The 20411-nt window shown below is 39.2% G+C and overlaps 1 protein-coding gene across 6 annotated transcripts in view; it reads left to right on the plus strand.

Moving 5' to 3' along the window:
* The window catches only part of vps50 (VPS50 EARP/GARPII complex subunit), a 171667-nt gene that overhangs the window by 138503 nt on the left and 12753 nt on the right, over window positions 1-20411 (plus strand). For 2 of the 6 annotated variants that reach the window (XM_069913647.1, XM_069913649.1), the window contains exon 22: window positions 167-247. The exons of 1 other annotated variant lie outside the window; for it this stretch is intronic. In XM_069913647.1, coding sequence (XP_069769748.1) covers window positions 167-247 — 81 coding nt within the window. Of the gene's footprint in view, window positions 1-166; window positions 248-8952; window positions 9787-16583; window positions 16660-20411 lie in introns of those variants that run through there. 3 more of the 6 variants (XR_011349904.1, XM_069913650.1, XR_011349905.1) reach the window with 3 other exon arrangements.

Genomic DNA, 20411 nt, shown 5'->3' on the forward strand with positions numbered 1-20411 from the left:
AGATGTACATTTTGAATAGCTATTAGATGAAATCTGAGAAATAATATTTTTATTTGAACAAAGATTAGATCGCATTCATTATTATTATTAGGTTAGATAACATTAGGACATAAATAAATATCTCCACTGAAGAAGTACCTAACCTACAGGCTCTATTTGATTTCAGTATGAATCCACTGGACTAGGCCTAATCAGCAGCAGATTGCGAACCACGCTGAGTAGAATACAAGAAAGCCTTATTGATCTGGTGAGCAAATAGATTTCTGGATTCTTGCTTTAGTTCAATTAAAAATTAATTCCAAAGATTTGTATGGCTAGTAAATGAATATATATTGACTTGTTGTTTAATGAAATGGTCATAAATAGACACTCCCTCTTGTGATTTCAGGGTTCAAGCATGGGTCACTCTTTCATTTGGGGTGTTTAAAATTTGATTCCATCAGTCAGTTTCCTATCCAATCACTCTTGCTCAACAGCACAACATCTGCAATTGAATCAGGACTTAGAATCAAATCACTAACTTTTCATCAGTTCTTAAAATTTCTTAAAAGTGGCAAAAAATGTAAATTGTATTAGTCTTTTTAATGAAAAGCATTTGTGGAAGCAGTTCAGATAAGATTTATTGGACTAATATCTAGAATGGCCATGCTGACTTGTAAGGAAAGGTTCTTCAGGCTAGGATCCTATCTGCTGGAGTTTAGAATGAGTGAAGTTTCAAACTTGCAACACCTTGAGTGATATTGACAAAGCTGATGTGGAAACAATAGGCCCTTTCAGGTGGATCCTCTGCCTTGAGGCCGGCGTCAGGAGCTGATTTTAAAACTGCGAGCGCACCTTTCAGGTGGCAGCCCTAAAAGGCTGCTGCAGCGTTAACTGGCCCACCTGAAAGGGCTCATTCATATCCAGAGGTGCGTCATAACATCTCCGGATCTGATGGAGGCAGGGCGATTGGTATCACAGCGTCTTCTGTCATAAATATGTGGCATAGCAATGGCCGTCTTCCCAACCCATAATCTCCCACGCAGATTGAACCACTCTGTGTTTCCCACAACAGTTCCAGCTGCATGGGGGGATATGGGTAGGGAAGACCGCCATTGCTATGCCACGTTTTGAGCTGCAGAGAGCTTCCCCGGTGCAAGAGCGGCCAGCCGGGCTGCACCAGCCGCCCCTGCCCCAACAGCCCCTGCTGGCCACCCCTGCCCTGACAGCCCCCGTCGACCTCCCCTCCCCAGTGGGGCAGGGAGCAGGGAGCTGTCAGGCGGCGGGGAATTGAGTTGCGGGCTGATGGAGTCATCAGCTCACCCCCAGACAGTTGCTTACAGCGGCTGCACAGTCAGGTGCATTGGTGGAGTGCAGCGCTCTGCCAATTATCCCTCCCAGAGGAGGGTTGGTGTCGGCGCCTCTGAGGCGTTTCTGCCGCATTCAGGTGTGTCTGTCTTTGGCCGTATGTGGGGAGATTATGTGGCTTTACAATGGGGTGTTCAGGCCACCTGAAAGGGCCTAATGTTTGCTCTCTTGTGAGAATCTAAACTAGGGCATGCTCTTCAAAAACTTTTAGGAAAATAAATTGCTACAATACAGAATGAGACCATTCAGGTCATCGGGTTCATGTCAGTTCACAGCAGACCAATTCCATCAGTTCCATTCTTTCCTTATTTTCCTATAGTTCTGCAACTCCTGTCCTCTTGCACAACCTTCAACTCCTCTTTTGATTATTTGGCCACTTAGCTACATGGGTAATTTATAAAGGCCATTTAAATAAACAGCATGTCTCTAAAATTTGGGAAGAGAGCAGAGCACCTGGCATATAGTCAAATAGTCACATCAAACATGCAGCTCTACACGGATAGCACTAGAGGTCAGGATTGAAAGTAAGATCATCTATAATAATCTTGAATCAAGGAGGATATGAGAGTTTGTTGTCATGTACAATGTGCAGATACATCATCTACAACAATAGCGATTCTTTTACAAAAGTTGGTAAAGATGAAATGGAAGCAGTGGAATCAGATAGGGGTGGGGGGGGGGTTAATTAAAATTGGAAAAATCCATGTTCATGCCTTAATGTTTAAGGCTGTCCAGAAAGAATGTGATGTGGTTTCCTCATTTATATTTTTCCTCAAGTTGATATTTGTCCTCATCCAATGTAAGGGTGACGCCAAATATCAACTTGAGGAAAAACATAAATGAAGCCAAGAGCAGGCATGTCCCCTCCTAACTTTTCATCCCCTCTTCTACCACCTCTCATAACTTCTGTCCTGTGATCTTTGAGCTTATCTCCAGCTTCTTTCCCCCTTTGTATCATTCTTTCTCTCTAGTCTTGCATTATGTTGCTTTGAAATAAACCCACTACTTGTGAGTGCAAAGTATCTTGAAAATTGCATATGTAAGCTTTCTATTTCTGAATCCTGGTCAAGATGACGTATCAATTCCAAGTTACTATCTCATTTGTTTTTTCATGTTGAGGTATTGGCTACAATTGAAGAAGTAGTTCTTATCTGTAATGGTCCAAAATAGCACAGTTGTACTCACACATTTATACCATGTATTGCTTTGCTAAAGATATTAGGGAATGTAATTCTAATGGTACTTGTAATTGTGCAGAGAAAGTATTTCAAGAGGTAGGCAAAGCGATAGTGGGTAAAGTTTAATCCTGATAAGTGAGATGTGATACCATTTGGGAAGACTCACAGGACCAGGACATGGATAATGGTTGGGGAAGCATCACAACTGGAAACTTTGGAATCAGCAAACAAGAAGAAGCTGGAAAGATTCAGCATTTTCAGCATCATCCATCAGGAGAAATGAACAGACAGTGCTTCAAGTCAAGACCTTTTCCTGAAACTGGAATGGAAAGGGGAGATGTTGAGCATAAAAGGGGTGGGAAAGGAAAGACAAGGGAAGGGCGAAGGGCAAGGTGGTAAAAGGATGCTGGACACGAGAAGGATGGAGACAGGGAGGAGGAGAATCCACTGGGGATGGGGGGGAATTGGTTGATTTTTAAAAAAAAACCAAGTATAGAATAAAAGACAGATGACAACAATGGAAGAAGATCGAGATGGGGATCACTGTTCCCTCTAAGCTGTGCGCGTGAGCGTATGCATGTTTTGCAACCAGTGCACAAAATAAATTAATGGGTGCACAAAAGGTAGTGAAACTGAACAAAGCAGTTTAAAGTATAGAATAAAATCTGGATTAAATATGTTACTTCATAGAATGCAATAATACTTGTATTATATTAAAACGTGCCAATACAGTTTTATTCAGCTGTGCCAAAATGATCTTGAAACAACTTCCAAATTTACATTTGCTCTAGCATTTAGTGCACACATACTTTTAGCACAGGAAAAAAAAAATTGCACAACATAAAAATTTTTGTGCATACTGCCTACTAAAATTTAGAGGGAACATTGATGGGGATTCCCTGAATTTGGGAAAACTCTGTTCATGCACTGAGTTTTTGGCTATCCAGGTGGAATATGATAGGCTGCTCCTCGAGTTTGCATTTAGCATGATGCTAGTGATGGATGAGGCTGAGGATGGATTGGACTGAGCAGGAATGGGGAAAGGAGGCTGGCACTGGAAGTTCCAGCTTGCATTTTGAGGACATGGCTGAGATGCTCAGTGCAGCAGTTTGTCCAACGTGAGTTTGGTCTTACTGTTGTGGAGGAGACCATATCAAGTGCACTGAATGCAGTAGAGTAGATCGAATGAGGTGCTCTCTCACCTGGAAGGCCTGTTTATGGTGCTGGATGGAGGTGAGGGGATGATATAGGGACAGGGATTACACCTACTGCAGTTGCAGCTGAAGGTGCCCAAAAGGGTGGGGGGAAGGGGGTTGGTTGGGGGGGATGGGAGGGAAGGAAAATGAGAATGGTTCATGTGAAAACTGGAAAGAGGTAAGTCGGGAAAGATGTGGCTTCTGATGTATTGACAACGATTGAGTAGGGTTTTCAGAAATACTGAGGAGCATAGGGCACTTAGAGTAGAAGGACCTTTGAGAGTAGGTAGAAGGCAATGAAAAAGGTAAATGGACACATGTTTGCCTGGACATAAAACACAAGAGCAGAATCGTTATGTCATAAAGTTATAAAACATTGATTCAACAGCCACTGGAGCACAGTCTGCAGTTCTGGCTCACCAGAATGTTTTCTGGAGTGGATCATTGAAGTTACGAAGAGATACCAGAGAGGCTAGGTTTTGGAATTTTAATAAGTATCCAGACAAACACTTGAATAGTTATGACATAAAAGATTACAGACCACAAGTTGGTAAATAGAATCAGTTTTGATAGACCTGATTTACCGAAAAGGGTGCTCTATGACAGATGTTTCTTGACCTGCCCTGTCTTTCAAACATTTTTTTTTGTGGATCTTTATGATATTTATTCCAGTTGCAATAGATTTAAGATCTATTCTATTTGGCTTTCATATTTTGTAGTGTTCCATTTGGCAACTGTGATAGTACATCAGAGATTAACACATTCATAATGATATGCCTTATCCCTTGACTGTAAGTTAGAACATAGCTCTGGAATCCATTGCCTTAACAAATACTTAGCAGAAAGAAGTAGCAATAGGTAGGTTTAATGAACTTGGACAATAATCCTACAACAACGTGACTCGAGCAAAATAAAAATTACAATCCTTGAAGGAAGTTTCAGATTGCACTCTAACCACTTGCAGTCTAACTGCTTGCTCAATTGTGTAAATTAGCACAATGTCATAGATTCTCTGCACCACTTCTATTTTTAGTATGAAATAAACATGAAGCGGAACAGCACTGAACACGTAGATTTCTCTTGATAAAACTGTGAAACAAATACAACTAAGTATTAACTGCTTCAGTTGTTCACATCTTGGACATTCCAGTTTTCTTTAAATTGAAGAAGCTCTCAATTGACAGTAAAGTCGTGTTCCAGCTAATTGATTTCGGGTTTCCAGGCTCAAAACGAGTATTAGGTTAGAATTGTATGTACTCTGCTAAGTAGGAATTACTCAAATGATTAGATATGTATAACTCAGATTTTAGAATCTGCAGTGAAGTTGACCTAAAAAAAACTGCTCACAAAAAATCTATGTGACAAACTTCTCTTTGTTGCTGCTTTTAAGTGTTTCTTTAAAATAATCTCAGTAAAAATAATCAACTAATTAAATTAAAAATTTCTGGTATGCACAAAATTGTTTAATTTAAAGGCGAAAGCCTTTACTGAAACTAGTTAAATGAAATAGATAAGCAGTGTAAAGAGAACAGGGTGGGAGTGGTGAATCAGGTGCAGCATGGGATGGAGGTTAGTCATATAGTTGATGAGTTTTGCATGGGTTCAGGGAGAAGCCCCGTGCATTCATCAGTATAAAGGAGAAAAAGTTGAAGCGCTGTGCCAGGATTTTAACTTTTCACTGAATATTCATATTCTCATCTGGTTTGTGATTCTATGACTGCTAGAGCATCTACCGCAATTAAATTCCTTTTATTCTTGACGACAGAATTGTTACAGCATTTGTATTTGTATCATTTGTTTATTTCCTTTTGCATTTACCTCATACTTTTTATAAATGATGCCCTTTAAATGCCCTTTGCTGCCAAATTACATCTGAATTTAAGTCTGCATATTGAAAGAGATATTCTGTTAAGCTCTTCAATGCTTACCTGGAAAATTATTATTGGTAGCATATATTAGTGTTTAAAACAAACATTTAATTGCCAAAGCTATTATCACAATGGGATTTCACTTCTGTCTGTAATTAAGAAGTTCAAGTCAAGTTTATTGTCATCTGATTGCAAGTACAATCCGACAAAACCACTTTCTCTTCAGCCCTAGGTGCAAAACACGCAGTCACACAACCAGACATAACACGCATACAGACAAACAAAACATATACAGATATTCAGGACAAATATTCATCTTACAAATAAATATTGTTTCATGAATATGAGCGTCTCGGGTGGTTAGTGTGAGCAGTTTCTTTGGTCGTTCAGCATTCTTACTGCCTATAGGAAGAATCTGTTCCTCAGCCTGGTGGTTCTGGCTCTGATACTCCTGTATCTCTTCCCCAAGGAGAGCAACTGAAAGATGCTGTGTGCTGGGTGGAAGGGGTCCTCAATGATTTTGCACACTCTCTTCAGACAACAGTCCCTGTAGATCACGTCGGTGTTGGGGAGGGGGGGGGGGAGGGGGGGGGGTGAAGCTAAGGAGACTCCATTGATCCTCTGCCACTCTTATGGTCCTGTGGATTGACCTCTGATCCATTTCTCTGCAGCAACTGTACCACCCTGCAATGCAGCCAGCCTGGATGCTCTTGATAAAGCTCCTGTGCAAGGTGCAAGGTTGACTTAATGGTGTCTGGTAGCCTTTCCCGCTTCAATCTTCTCAGAAAGTGCAGTCTCTGCACCTTTCTTACAAGCGAGGAGATGTTGAGTGTCCATGATAGGTCGCTAGATAAGTGAACTGCAAGGAACTTGTGCTCTCCACTCTCTTCACTAGAGAGTTGTTGATGTGTAGTGGAGGGTGGTCAATCCTCATTCTCCTGAAGTCCAACGATCATCTCCTTCATCTTGTCCATGTTGAGACTCAGGTAGTTAAATTCTTACAGCATTTCTTCTCTGTAGCGCAACTCGTCATTGTTGCTGACGAGGCCAACTATTGTGTCATCTGGAAACCTGTTGGAGCTGGATTTGACGATGCAGTCTTAGGTCATTAGTGTGAACAGGAGCGGGCTGAGCACACATCCCTGAGGTGCGCCAGTGCTCACTGTGACTGTGGTTGACATTTTCCCTCCGACCCAGACTGACTGTAGTCTTTCCATTAGGAAGTCCAGAGTCTACATACAGAGAGGGATGTTGAGTCCCAACAAGGGTAACTTCTCCACCAGCCTCTGGGGAATAATTGTATGAAACGCCAAACTATGAGGCATCTTTCTCCAGATAGGTCAGGACAAAGTGAAGGATCAAGACTATCGCATTATTTGTGGATTGGTTTCTTCTATAGGCAAATTGAAATGGGTCCAACTTCTCTGGGAGGTGTGCTTTGATGTGTTCCATCGCCCGATACTCAAAGCATTTCATAATAGTGGATGTCAGTGGCATAGGGCAGTAGTCATTGAGGCTTGTTACTGTCGCTCTCTTGGGTACCAGAATGGTGATAGTTGTCTTGAACCCTGCATGAGCAATGGACTACTGTAGTGAAGTGTTGAAGGTCAATTGGTCTGCACAGTCCTTCAGTACTCAACTATGTATGTTATCTGGTCCTATTACCTTTTGTGGGTTCACCTTGGAAGGGTTCTCCTCAATTTTGTTGTTGCTATGCAGGGGTGCCCTTTCATCAACTGTGCATAGAAGATGTTTGGTCTGTGTAGAAGGCAGGTGTCATTGTCCTTAACTTGCAAGGTTGACTTCTGACCCATTTTTGTCTTGATCCCTTGAAACATGTGCCTCATGACAGCTATTTGTGGATCTTCTGTGTGTCCCCCTGCTTTGCCTTCCAGATTCGAAAGGACAGTTCAGCCCTGGCTGATCTTAGTACCACCCTATCCAGAAAGCCACATCATAAGCTCTGAGAAGTACCCAGACCTCTCCATCCAACCATGGTTTCTGGTTAGCCCTGGTTGTGAAGCATTTAATTTTGGTGACATTCTCAGTGCACTTGCTGATGTAACCAGTCACTGAGCTTGTGTACTGCTTTATGTTTACAAGACCATTGTAGGTGCCTGCCTTCCTGAAACCGCTCCACTCTGTGACCTCAAAGCAGTCTTGTTAGTGTTAAGTAAAACATGAAAATCTGTAGACACAGTGGTTGAAGTAAAAACACAATGTTGGAGAAATTCAGCAGGTCAAACAGTGACCTTTATATAGCAAAGGTAAAAATACATAACTGAAGTTTCAGGCTTGAGCCCTTTATCAGGTATGGAAAAATGTCAGCTGCTGTGCGCACCCCCCCCCCCCCCCCCCCCACCCAGCCACATCCTGATCTCTGTATGAACTGTTATTTCATCATTGAAGTTCAGCTCAAAACATCCTCATACAATCAAGATATCTCAAGCTTGGTAGACAAGCAAGCCCTGCAAAATTCTCTAGGACTTATCCACTCTTCATAATTTCATTATTTAATGAAAGCAAACAAATGTAGCACAATAAAGTAGAAATTTGATCTCAGGCAATTTGAATGATCTGGTCTTTGAAATTCCACATTTTTGGGGTATTAATAAATTACTATTTGCCATCAAAGATACTTATTGAAAAACACTGCATTTGCAGAATGTTATGAATAGATATGTATTACACGTTGACTTTTGGAATGTACAGTGCCCTCCATAATTTTTGGTACAGACACTTTTTTCCTTTATTTTCCCCTTTGTTCCACATTCTTAAATTTGTAATAAATGATTAACATATAATTAAAGTGTGTAACAGTAACTGATTTAACAGAGCTTACAAACAAATAAAGAATACACTCACTACTTTCTTTCAGCACACCATGAAGCCGATATTTTATTATTTCAATGAACACAACATTGCATTCTTCAACTCCCCAAAGCATACTGATGAGCTCAGTAATTACAAAGGGTCTGGTTTCCAAGTGTTACAAGATCAAACCAGCACCCACAAAGAAGGCATATCACTCAGGGGTAAAGATGAACAATTACTGTATTAACAAAAAAATTCACCTTCAAACTTTAATTCAAAATCCCCCCTTTTATAACAATGGCCACTGGTTACTATGCAAATCTCTATAACAGTGTAAAACTAATAAATTCCCCAGCCTAAATATAACATACGTAATTAAAGTCTAAGTTATATTTCCAACCAGCCCACAGAAAAACTTTTTGACACAAAACACACAAGACTCTCAAAACTTTGATCTCAACTGAAGCAAAGATCGTAAACAAAATTCAGTTTGTTTGGTAAACTGAAGCCAAAAGATTTTTGAGAGATGTTTTCTTGTGTTGCTTGCAGAGAGAGGAACCACTGGCTTGGTTTGGATCCTTCTGGCTGCCTTCAGAATGTTCATCCTTTTTGAAATCCCAACATTCTAAACTGTCCTCCAGACCGTGACATGCTCTGGGCCTTCTTCCACTCCACAGCACCCCCCAGTGGTGGTTATCGTCCAAGTTCAGAAATATTTAGATTATTTTCTGCACATCTTGCAGGGTGGCCTATGTATTTCTGTTCATGAAGTCTTCTGCGGACAGTAGTCATTAACATGTCCACACCTGCCTCCTGAAGAGTGTTTATGATCTGTCGGACATATTCTTAGGAATTTTTCTTCGTTGTGAGGAGAATTCTGTCATCAGCAGTAGAGGTCTTTATTGGAATACCAGTACCTTTGCGATTGCTAAGCTCACCAGTACATTTTTTTTTCTTCTTAATGATGTTCCAAACTTGATTTTGGTAATCCTAAGGTTTGGGTGATGTCTCTTACTGTTTTAGTCTTGTTTTTTTTTTATCAATAATGGCTTTCTTGGCATTCATTGGCACATCTCTGGCCCTCGTGTTGAACAAAAGCAACAACAGATTCTAAAGGTGATCAAAAACTAAAAACCACAAGGAGCTCTTTTATACCTGCCCCAATGAAACAAATCTGAGTACTCACAAACACCTGTGAAGCCAAATGTCCCATACATTGTGGTGCCCTGAAATGAGGGGATGATGTATAAAAAGTGCTGTAATTCCTACATGATCTGACCAAAAAATGTACAAATAGCCTTGAATAAAATCTGGGATATGCACTTAAATTACATTTGAATTGTTTCATTACAAATTTAAAACTAGAGTCGACCGGTGCAAAGGAAAAATATAACTTTATCCCAAACATTATGGAGGGCTGTTCATCTGCATCCTTGCTGTAAAATTTGCTTTGACACTATTTAATTGTTAATTAATCTGTTTAATTGCATTACTTTTACATTGCTCCTTGATAGCAAAATCATAGCTTTCATTGGTTGATTATGACCATAATTTCCTGTAGCTTTTGAAAACAAAATAGAACTTTGTGTGGACTATACACGTACCCTTCAGAAGGTTAGAAAAATTAAAATTTCCATGCATATATTTAAGGTTAAACATTTGATCGTGGTATTTTACATCTGACCTTGCATTCAAATATGTAACCTATCATTTATCATATTTTAATGCATTTACCCATCTAGAATTTGAGACAACTTTATCTCTAGGCCAAGATATTTTGTATTCTGAAAACATAAACTGTTTCAAAATATGTGAGACATGATATTTAATTGAAACACTTATCTATGAAAAATTAAATTGACTATGTTAATTGCACTTTGTTAACACCATTCATCTGTTGCACTCTTGTGTTTGTACTTGCAATGATTTACCACTAGATGGTATTTTTTGCACTGAAAATGTTGCAGAGCCCCATACCCAAAGCTATAGCATCATGGATGGTCATTAAATTGAAATTTGCTCTGTTAATTTACAAGAACACCAACTTGTATCCAAATAGCAGCTTTGACGGAGCAAACCAATTCACCACAGGATTATAACCAGATGGAAGTCCCACAATGAAAGATTAGGACAGTCGATCAAAGAGGTAGGTTTAGCAGAGTTTTTGAGGAGAGAGGTGGAGGGATTTATAGAGGGAATTCCAAAGGGAAAAGCATTAATAGTTAAAGCCATCCATACCAATGATAGCGCAGATAAGTTTGAGATTAATCAAAAATTCTGATGCAGAAAGTGCTATGATGTGTCTGGAGTGGACACAGGAAAAAAAATCTATTGTAGATTAGGGCTCTTAAAATGTTCATTCAAGTATAAGGTAAATGAATGTTTTTGTCACTTTCAAAAACCAGACTGCAGTAAAAAAAAGCCTCAATTACTTTGATGGAGCATATAAGTCTATGGATGATGAAAGGACTAGAACTGTAGGTGTATGGTGGGGTTGGAAGATATTGTAGAAATTGGAAGGGCCAAGGTCATAAAGGAACTTGAACATTATGGCATATTATGTTGCCTTTGGCCTATGATGTTGTACCAACCCATATAAATCTACTCCATGATCAATCTATCACCTTCCCAACCTCACAGTCCATAATCCTTTATTTTACTTACATCCATGTGCCTATCTAAGATTCTTTTAAATGTCCAATTGTACCCGCCCGCCTCCTTCACCATTCCTGACACACATCGCACTGTGTACAAAACTGCCTTTGACATCTCCCCTGAACTTTCCTCCACTCACCTCTAATTGCATTTGTCACCCTGCAAAAAAAAAAAGTGCTGGCTTTCCACACTGTCTATGTTTCTCATCCTTTGTCATTCCAAGGAGAAAAGTCTTGGTCATCCTTGCTTCATAAGACATTCTCCAATTCAGGCAACATCTTGGTAAATCTTCTCTGCACCCTTTCTAAAGCTTCCTCGTCTGTCCAATAATGAGATGATCAGAACTGAACACAATACTCTGTGTCACCTAACTAGAGTCTGTGAGTGCTGATGCGAAGGCAGGAGAAGAATTTGTTGCAATCTTAGATAAACTAATGGTAGAGGGAGGTTATTTGCCCCAGCAATATTTTTATTCTGGGAGCAAATGCCAGAAAGGATCTTCATCCAAAAGGAGGCCAAGTCAAGGCAAGGCTTTAAGGCTTTTAAAGACAGTGACGTTGCTGGCAACAAGCTAAAGCCATTTCTTTTGCATAGTGAAAACCCCAGGGCCTTCAAGAACATTAACAAACACACCTTACCGGTTTATTACAGGTGCAATAAAAAGTCCTGGATGGCACAAATGCTCTTTCAGAATGCCCTTCTCAATTCTTTGCAGACCTTAACAGCTTGCTGGACCCAAACACTGAAAGCTTTTCACTGATAAGAGTGGAATGCTCATGCAGAGTTTGCTGCATTTAAAGAAATTTATGAAGAAAAGAAAAAGCAAACTAGGCAAACAACACTGGACATATTCCTGAAGGAGCCAACACCTCCCCAAGAAGAGCCTCAGCCAGGTCCTTCAGGCATCACAGAGTGACAGTTCATCAATGGAGATTGTTCGACTTGAAACTCTTCCAGTGGAACATAATGAGGACGTTGAGAACAATGATGTGGATGATCCTGATCCTTTTTGCCAAATTGTGTGTGTGATTGGCTGAGAAAGTGTTTACATAAAAATTTAAAAGTTGAAAAAAAATTAGTTTAATTTAGCATGAGTTCAGTATCTCATATAGCTTTGCTAAGTATATACATTTAATATGATGTTCGCAGAACATCCACACTGCAGAACTCCCAATTTCGCAACGTCTAATGGACGTTAAGCAGCACATACCTGTACTTCCCATGGCCAGTGAGAATGCTGAACGACCAAAGAAAGGAATGGCTTACACCAACCATCTGAGGCACTTGTATTCATTAAGCAATATTTCTTTATTTATTTGTGTAGATGTAATGCTTGTCCTGCGTGTGTATTGTTTGTCTATATGTGTGTTATGTTTATGTTTTTGCACCAAGGACTAGAGAACATTGTTTTATTGATGACAATAAACTTGACTCAACTTGTAGAGCTGTAATACTTACTTTGTGGCTCTTGAACCCAATCCCCACACTAATGAATGCCAGCACACCATACCACTTAATCACCCTATCAGCATGCGTGGAAACTAAGGAATCTATGGACTTGAAACCTTCACACTGCTAAGAAACTTACCAGTCTGCCTTTCAAGTTCAACTTTCCAAAGTGCATCACTTCACACTTTTCTGTATTAACTCCTTTCTATCTGTATCCCATTGTAACATTTGACAACCTTTTGCACTATCCACAGTACCTCCAACCTGCATACCATCTACAATCTTATTGACCCACCCCTCTGTTACTTCATGCAAGTAATTTATATAAATCTCAAAGACCATGGGACTTAAAAGAGATTCTTGCAGAAAGCCAGAAATCACCGACCTCCAGGCAGAAGATGTTCCATCCACTACCATTTTCAGCTTTCTATCGACATGCCAATTTTGAATCCACAGAATTAAAAAACCTGCGCCTCTGGGTCATCTGAGTCCCCTTTGGTAGATATAGGCCCTGCCTAAGCTTGTCAATCTTTTGCACACCTTGATTAGCTCCCCCCTCAGCTTTCTTTTATAGGAAACAAATATCAGCATAGATTATTTCTTCACATGATTAAGTTTCACTTGCAGTTTTTAACCATCATTTGTGTTCTGCTCAGGGAAGTTTGGATGCAAGTTCCAGGATCCCTCCATTCCTCTACATTTCTCACAATCATTGATATTATACTTTGCAATCAACAAAGATAACATTATTGAGTACTAATTGTGGACTATTATTCTTTAGACATGTTCAGTTCCCACCATCAAGTAACTTAATAAAATGCCCTATCTAGCTTGTATATGAAGGAAACTGGTTAATTTGTAACTACTTTCTCAAATGGTTCATTGAGCACATTTTTTCAAGATTCTTTTATTGTGTAATATTGAACAAAATTGCCTTTAGTCTGCCCTAAGGCAGATGAAAATTGACCATCAGCAGAAATTGTTCAGTGCCCCATGCATTCAACAAAAGAGTCCCTTTCGAGTCATTGAGTGTCTGTGGATTTGCCTCCAACAGACCCTCACTTTTGACATGATCTGGAAACCTTCGCATCTTCTCACATTCTGGTTCTGATACATCGTGCATCTAGTCACTATCCAATATCCTGCAGCCTGGCGTGAGTCCGCTGTCACCAGCAGTTCACACCCTGCGTGTGTTCCGCACCTTGAGTCACCAGAACCCTGCCGTCTTTGTGTTCTTCAGCAGCAGAGCCCCTCACAACTCCGCTGCTGTAGTCACCATCCTGCAGGGCTGTCTCCTCTGCTTCACCTTCTCTTATGGGGGTGGTCCCCATTTTCTGGGGCCCCCTTGTTTTTGCTGTATCTAATGCCCTCAGCTATGTCTTGATGTTGTAGGGGGATTAAATTTAGCTAAAAACTGAAACACAATTTTGTATTTTCAGGCCAAAGATCCTTGTTGTTACACATGCTCATCTCCACCATTGTTGAGAATGCAGGGTCTCAATCCAAAATGTTAGCAATTTCCTCCCAATGCCCGATGTTGCTCAACCTGCTCAGTTCTTGCTTTGGTATTTCACTGTTCTTTCTGCTTCCAATCTATTGAGGCCATCTTACTGGATATGAAGCAACCTTATCATTGCTAAATGTTTTTTTACATCAAGCAGACTGACTAAGTATTTAAATCATTGAATGTCGGCTTTGCTAATCATGTCTCAATTCATTGTCTGTGCTTTGTTTCCTGCTTTATTCATTAATTATCCTTGGTTGCATTCTACTGAATCCATTTTCACATGGCTGACAGTTTCGGAATTCTGCTCCACAGACCACTTTAAATCTGAGTCAATCTTGTAACTTCTAACAATTTATATTTCTAATATTTTAACTGTTTAAAGGTATCAATCGGGAGCATTAATTTGATGTGCCTCATCTTTTATATGTCAACCATTTTACAGGCAAAAAAAAAACAAAATACCTTTCCAGTTTCAAAGTACGTTAACCTTTTAATTCTTTTCTTTGTACAATGTCAAAATTAAGAAATCTGGGACTTGTCTTTTTATCATCACATGTTTTATTATCAAAGACATGCAAGACTCAGATTCTAGGAAATGAATCAATCAAGCCCAAAATTCAATCCTTGAAACATGCTTAAGCAGGGGGGAGGATGTTAATCTCTGGCTAATTTGCCTCCAACAACATTCTCTACTAGAACAGTAAAATTTGGCTCTTGGGGATGTGGGCTGTAAAAGATCAGGTACTAAATGAGAGTTAGGTGCGTTTATACTCAAAGCTAACACTGAGGTGAGATTCAGGGCTTTAACGTGAAACAAGTGGTATAAATCTTAAAGAACTCGTCATAACTGTTATTTTACTTTTAAGATCAATGGATGGTGTTAATTAAAGTAGGAAAAATATCCTATTCCTGCCCTTATCAGCTTAAATGACTGGTTGTGGAAAATAGTAAGCAAGCTAAGGAATTGAACTCAGAAAATGAATATCTGCAGTTGTTTACTTAATAGGCTATAAATTTGGCACAGCAGGAGAAATGAAAGACAAGGAACTTGTTTTTCTACTAATGAGCAAAATGGTACATCTGTGTGTATTTTAGCTTGAGTGGACAACTGGTTTATTGTTTGCCTTTAATTACTACCCTGATTGCTGCTTTCCTGATTTTTGAGAAGCATAACTAGATAGTTTTGCAGTATAAATTTTCATCAAATATGACAGTTTATTGCACACTTGAAGTTAATAATAGATCAATTATTAACTTTTTTGGTATAATGTAAATTTAGATTTATTGAGATCAAAAATTATATGCAAATGTTATTTTCAATGAACCAAGTTTTTCAGTTGTGAAATACTTCAGAGGCACATTCACAAATGCACAGTCTATTCTCCTCTCTGTCCCTTTGCTTTCTTTTCCCCAAAAGAAATTGACAAATAAGTTTTGATTTCATAGAAAATTTTCATTTATATTACAGAAAATGCTGGAAGTACTCATCATGCCATACAAAATCTGAGGATGATATTTCCGGTTAAAACCTTGCATCAGAATTGAGTGAGAGCCACTCCCTCTGCACTCAGAGCCATTCCTTTCCCCTCAAATCCCAATAACATTGCCATGTCTCCTACTCTAATCCAAGTCTCTTACGAGAAGGAGAGGAGTCATGGGGCCTGATATGTGATAGGGAAATGATTTGAGGTGGGAAATGCTGAGCAGATGGAGCCAGGTGAGGGAGGGAGCAGTGGAAAAAGAGGCAAGGAGACAATAAATGGTACCCAGTTAAGGAAAGAAAGATGTGTTTTTTGGAGCCACATGGCCAGAGAGATTAAATGATAGGGATGGGGGAGGGGGAGGGGAGGGGTTGCATGGGGTGCGCACTAGCTACTGGTGGGTGAAGGCTTGTTTACCAACTTATGCCTGTCTGAAGGAGCTGAAAGAAAGCAAAAATATCTTTGTTGCAACTGTAGGATTGAAATAACTATGGATTTAGAATCTATGAATAGATGGTGAATGCTTGAAATAATCAGCCAATAGGTAGAATTTCTGGAGATTGAAAATCTTTCATCAGTCTTACCATTTGTGGATCAAACATGAAGGGTAGTCATCAAAAATTGTTGAATTCTTTGTTGTGTCCTGAGGCTTGCCTCGTGCCTAAACAGAAGATGAGACATTCTTCATGAAACATAGCAAAAAGCTTAAGGGTGGAAAATGAAATTACAGATGGCTGGTGTGTCATGGTCACACTAATGAAGTAGTCACCATGGCTGCAGTTGGACCAGTGCAGAATATATCATATTGCAAAATGATTGCATTACATTAAATTGGTGATACGATTTGCAGGAAATTTTGATTTTCTGGATCCAAAAGGTGAAGATAAATGAGATTCTAGGGGAAGGTACCGTTGAGTGTTGGCAATAGAAGAGTGAAGTATGGAGTTACATGGGAATTTGGGGAAGTAGTGAAAGGAGAAGCATCAAAATAGGGCAGGCTCTCAACTATAATGGAGCCGAATTTACAATTAAGCAGATGTGAAGACCTCTGAGAATTACTGTTGTGGACGATTCTATTGTCTGAACAGATGTGGAGAAGCTGAGAGAATGGAATGGATTCCACAGGAAACTGGGAGGGAAGAGGATTGCTGTGGAATTCTATGGGTATGTTGACTTATTCCTTCAGTTCCAAAAATAATTTTGAAAACCAATTCTAAAACATTAGATCAACAAGTGTTTACTTTATCCAATACAAAGCAATGAAGCAAAACCTCTTTCATCCCTATTTTGTTTCACTTCTAAATGCTTAAGTATAATAAAATAATTTGTTTATTCTTGCTCAAGGTTAATTTATTTTTCACTGTTTTAGTTCAGCATCTTTAAAATATATCTGTGTTTCACATGTAATTGTGTGCAAGCGTGTGTATAATTCATGAGCAATTTAATTTCTGATGTGTTCTTCACTTTTCAACTTCTTGTGCACTTTCCTTAAATAGTTCAGAATTTGTTTTGACAGGTTTCCACCAGTAAGTGAATATTGCTGTCAAAGGATGCTGCTCATGTCAAATTCTCCTTTTTTGTTGAGACAAGTTAGATAGCCAGAAATAGATGTGATAGACAGGTAATGTTTATTCTTCATAAAATCGTTGTCAGTATTTGAATGACATAGGAAACAAGAATATTCTTAAAATAGTAGAGATGTATGGTGTACTTTGTACTTCATAATTGCATACACCTGGTTCCACTTGTATTAGAATACAGGGATTCAGAAATATTTTCTTTATTGTAAGATGGTTCAAGAACACAGAAGCTAATATTTCCTACTTTTTCTAAAATTTTAAATAACCAATGGTTTAGTCATTGTCAACAAGGGATCATTTTCAGCCTCTATCCACACTATGTTGCAGTAGTAATGCAGTAGCGTATGAAGCACAGTATTAAAATCATGGGCATGTAAAATGCTGAAGGAAGCCATTTAACTTGTCATGTGAGCTGATTGAAAAAGCTATCGGAGCAAATTCTACTTTCAAGCTCCATCTATTGTGGGTTCTTGGTAAGCAGAGAATTTCAGATTTAAGTTTCCATCCTTTATCTTTGGAACAGTACCACACAGTAAAAAGTCTTCCAGCTCATGATATTTGCATTGACCATGATGTGATACCATTTATCTCATTGACCTCTTAATTTCTTAAACCAAAATCTCTGCTTCCCCAGCCCCTCCAGTTGAAGTTGGCTGCCCCTGAATGCATTTTAAGAATTCTATTTTTTTAAATCACTTTACAGGAATTTGCTTCTATATTTGTGCTTTTTATTCTCTTTTTGATCGTTTAAAGGATTGCAGTCGACTTCCAGTGGTGTGCTTACCAATTTATTTGAAGAAGATCGAGTTCAAATTTAGTCATGCAGGACATCAGTGAGATGAGACCTGGAGTAATCAATGCAGTTTTACACTCCTTTAAGGACAGATGAATTAGAGGTAGTTTTCAGAAGGTTGATGAAAGGGTAATCTGAAAGTAATTCTGCTCATTGGGCTCATGTTTCTGGCATTTAAAATGAGAGGTGACCCAAATGAAATTGTTAGCTTCTGAGGGACTTCTCAGGATGAACTCTAATACGATGTTTCCTCTCGTGGAAGAATCCAGAACAGAACAGCATTGCTTCAGAATAATGTGTCACCTATTTAACATGGAGATGAAGAGAAATTCCTTCTTTAAGGCATGCAGGTCTTGTGGAATATAATGCTGAAAATTATGCAAAAACAAAGGTTTTTCTTGAATAGTCAGGAATTAAGTGGTATTGATAATCAAAGTCACTGAAAGCTAATATGTTCAACAACAAAAAATTTGGAAGACAAATTATATTCCAGCTTTTATTATAAGAGAATTTGAATACAAAAGTAAGAAAACTTGTACCAGGGCTTGGTGAGACTGCATCTGGAATAGAGTGTACAGTTTGGTCTCCTTACTCAAGAAGTGTACTTGCTCATACATGGAGTGCAGAAAATATTTAGTGTACTGGTTTGATAAATATTATTGAATGAAGAAATGAGTAGGATAGAGATGTAATTTGAAGTTTAGAAGAACCAAAGAATATATCACTGCAACTAAAACTTCTTACAATGCTTTACAGGCTAAATACAGTATTTACAATCATCAAGTAATAGAGATGGATGGGACAGAAACAGGCCCTTCAGCCTAACTTGTCCATGTCAGCCAAGTTCTCGACCTGAGCTTATCCTTTTGCCTGAATTTGGCCCATAACTTCTAAATCCTTCCTATCCATGAATTTGTCCAGATCTTTTTTAAACATTATCTACTCTACCACTTTCCTTCAACAGCTCATTCCACAAACCCACTACCCTCTGTATGAATAGGTGCCACACATTTATCCTTTAAATCTTTCCACTCTCACCTTAAATCTATACCCTCATATTGTAGATTCCTGGGAGAAAGACTGTGACCACTCACCTTGTCTATGGCCCTCATGATTTTATATACCTTTTTTCAGGTTATTCCTCAACCCATACTCCAGGAAATTAAAAAAAAAACACGATGTTCTGTTTCTCTTTATAAGGAAATCCTTCCAATCCTAGTAAGATCCTTATGAATCTTTACTGCACCTTTTCCATCTCAGTAACATTGTTATAGCTAAAATATTTTCAAGCACTCTCATCAATTTTCTCTGTGGTCACAGCTTGCCATCTCTGCTCTTGTACTCAATGTCTTCACAGATAAAGGCAAATGCTGACTTGAACAATCCATCTTCTTGTATTGCCACATTCAGAGAACTATGTATTTTGCCTGAGATCTTACTGCTCTCTCACTCTCTCTGGGGTAATGTCATTTACTGTGCAAGTTTTCTACACCTTGCACTTATCCAAGTTAAATTCCATCTGACATTCCTTGGCTTTCTTTCCCAGTTGATTGAAGTCCTGTTGTAATTTTAGATAACCTTCATTGTCCATTATACCACCAATTCTGATGTCAACCACAAACTTGATAACCACACTAACTACATTCTTATCCCAACATTTAATATAGAGATCAACAACAGTAGATTCAGCTTCAACTGCTGCAACACATCACTGGTTACAAGCCTCAGATATGAGTAACCCCACTACCACCCTCTGACTCCAATTTTGTATCCAGTTGGCCAGATCACGCTGCATCCCAAGTAATCTGAAATTCCAGACCAGCCTACCATGCAGGATCTTGCCAAGGGGCTTTGTGAAATTTATGTCATATGTCCACTTGTCTGCCTTCGTCAATTGATATGTTTGCCACTTGAAAAACTGAAATTAAATTCATGAGACATGATCTCCCACACACCTACAAGCCCTGACTTTTCCAAATGCAGGTAGATTCTGTCTCTCACAATCTTCTCCAGTGTCTTTCCAACTGCTGATGTTAGATTCACCAACCTGAAGTTCCCTGACTTGTCCTTGCTGCCTTTCTTAAATAAAGGCACAATGTTAACCACCCTTCAGTCTTCCAATACCTCATCTGTGCATAATGATACAAAGATCTTTGCCAGGGTCTCAACAAGCTTTCTTCCCAACCTTCCACTATGATACAGTTGGTTTGGTTCCAGCGATTTAACTGCCAGAGCCTCTGTGATAGTACCGATTCTATCACCAATGTGTATATGTGCAGATTGTAGTGTAGAATGAGTGTGATTGGCTGAGAGTGTAGCCACACCTACTGACAGGTCTTAAAGTGTTGCTCCTAGCCAGACCAGGTCATTCTGGACTGGTTGACCTACATGTGATATGCTCCAGTCTTCTAGTTAATAAAAGCCTTGGTTTGGATCAACAAGCCTTTGATTCTTTCGATACGCTCTACAGCCTCCTCTTGTAATTTGTATATGTTTCAAGCCATCACTATTTTCCCTATATTTCCCAGCTTCCATGACCTTCT

Source organism: Narcine bancroftii, chromosome 1, assembly GCF_036971445.1.
Source record: "Narcine bancroftii isolate sNarBan1 chromosome 1, sNarBan1.hap1, whole genome shotgun sequence".
In the NCBI taxonomy this organism is placed as follows: domain Eukaryota; kingdom Metazoa; phylum Chordata; class Chondrichthyes; order Torpediniformes; family Narcinidae; genus Narcine; species Narcine bancroftii.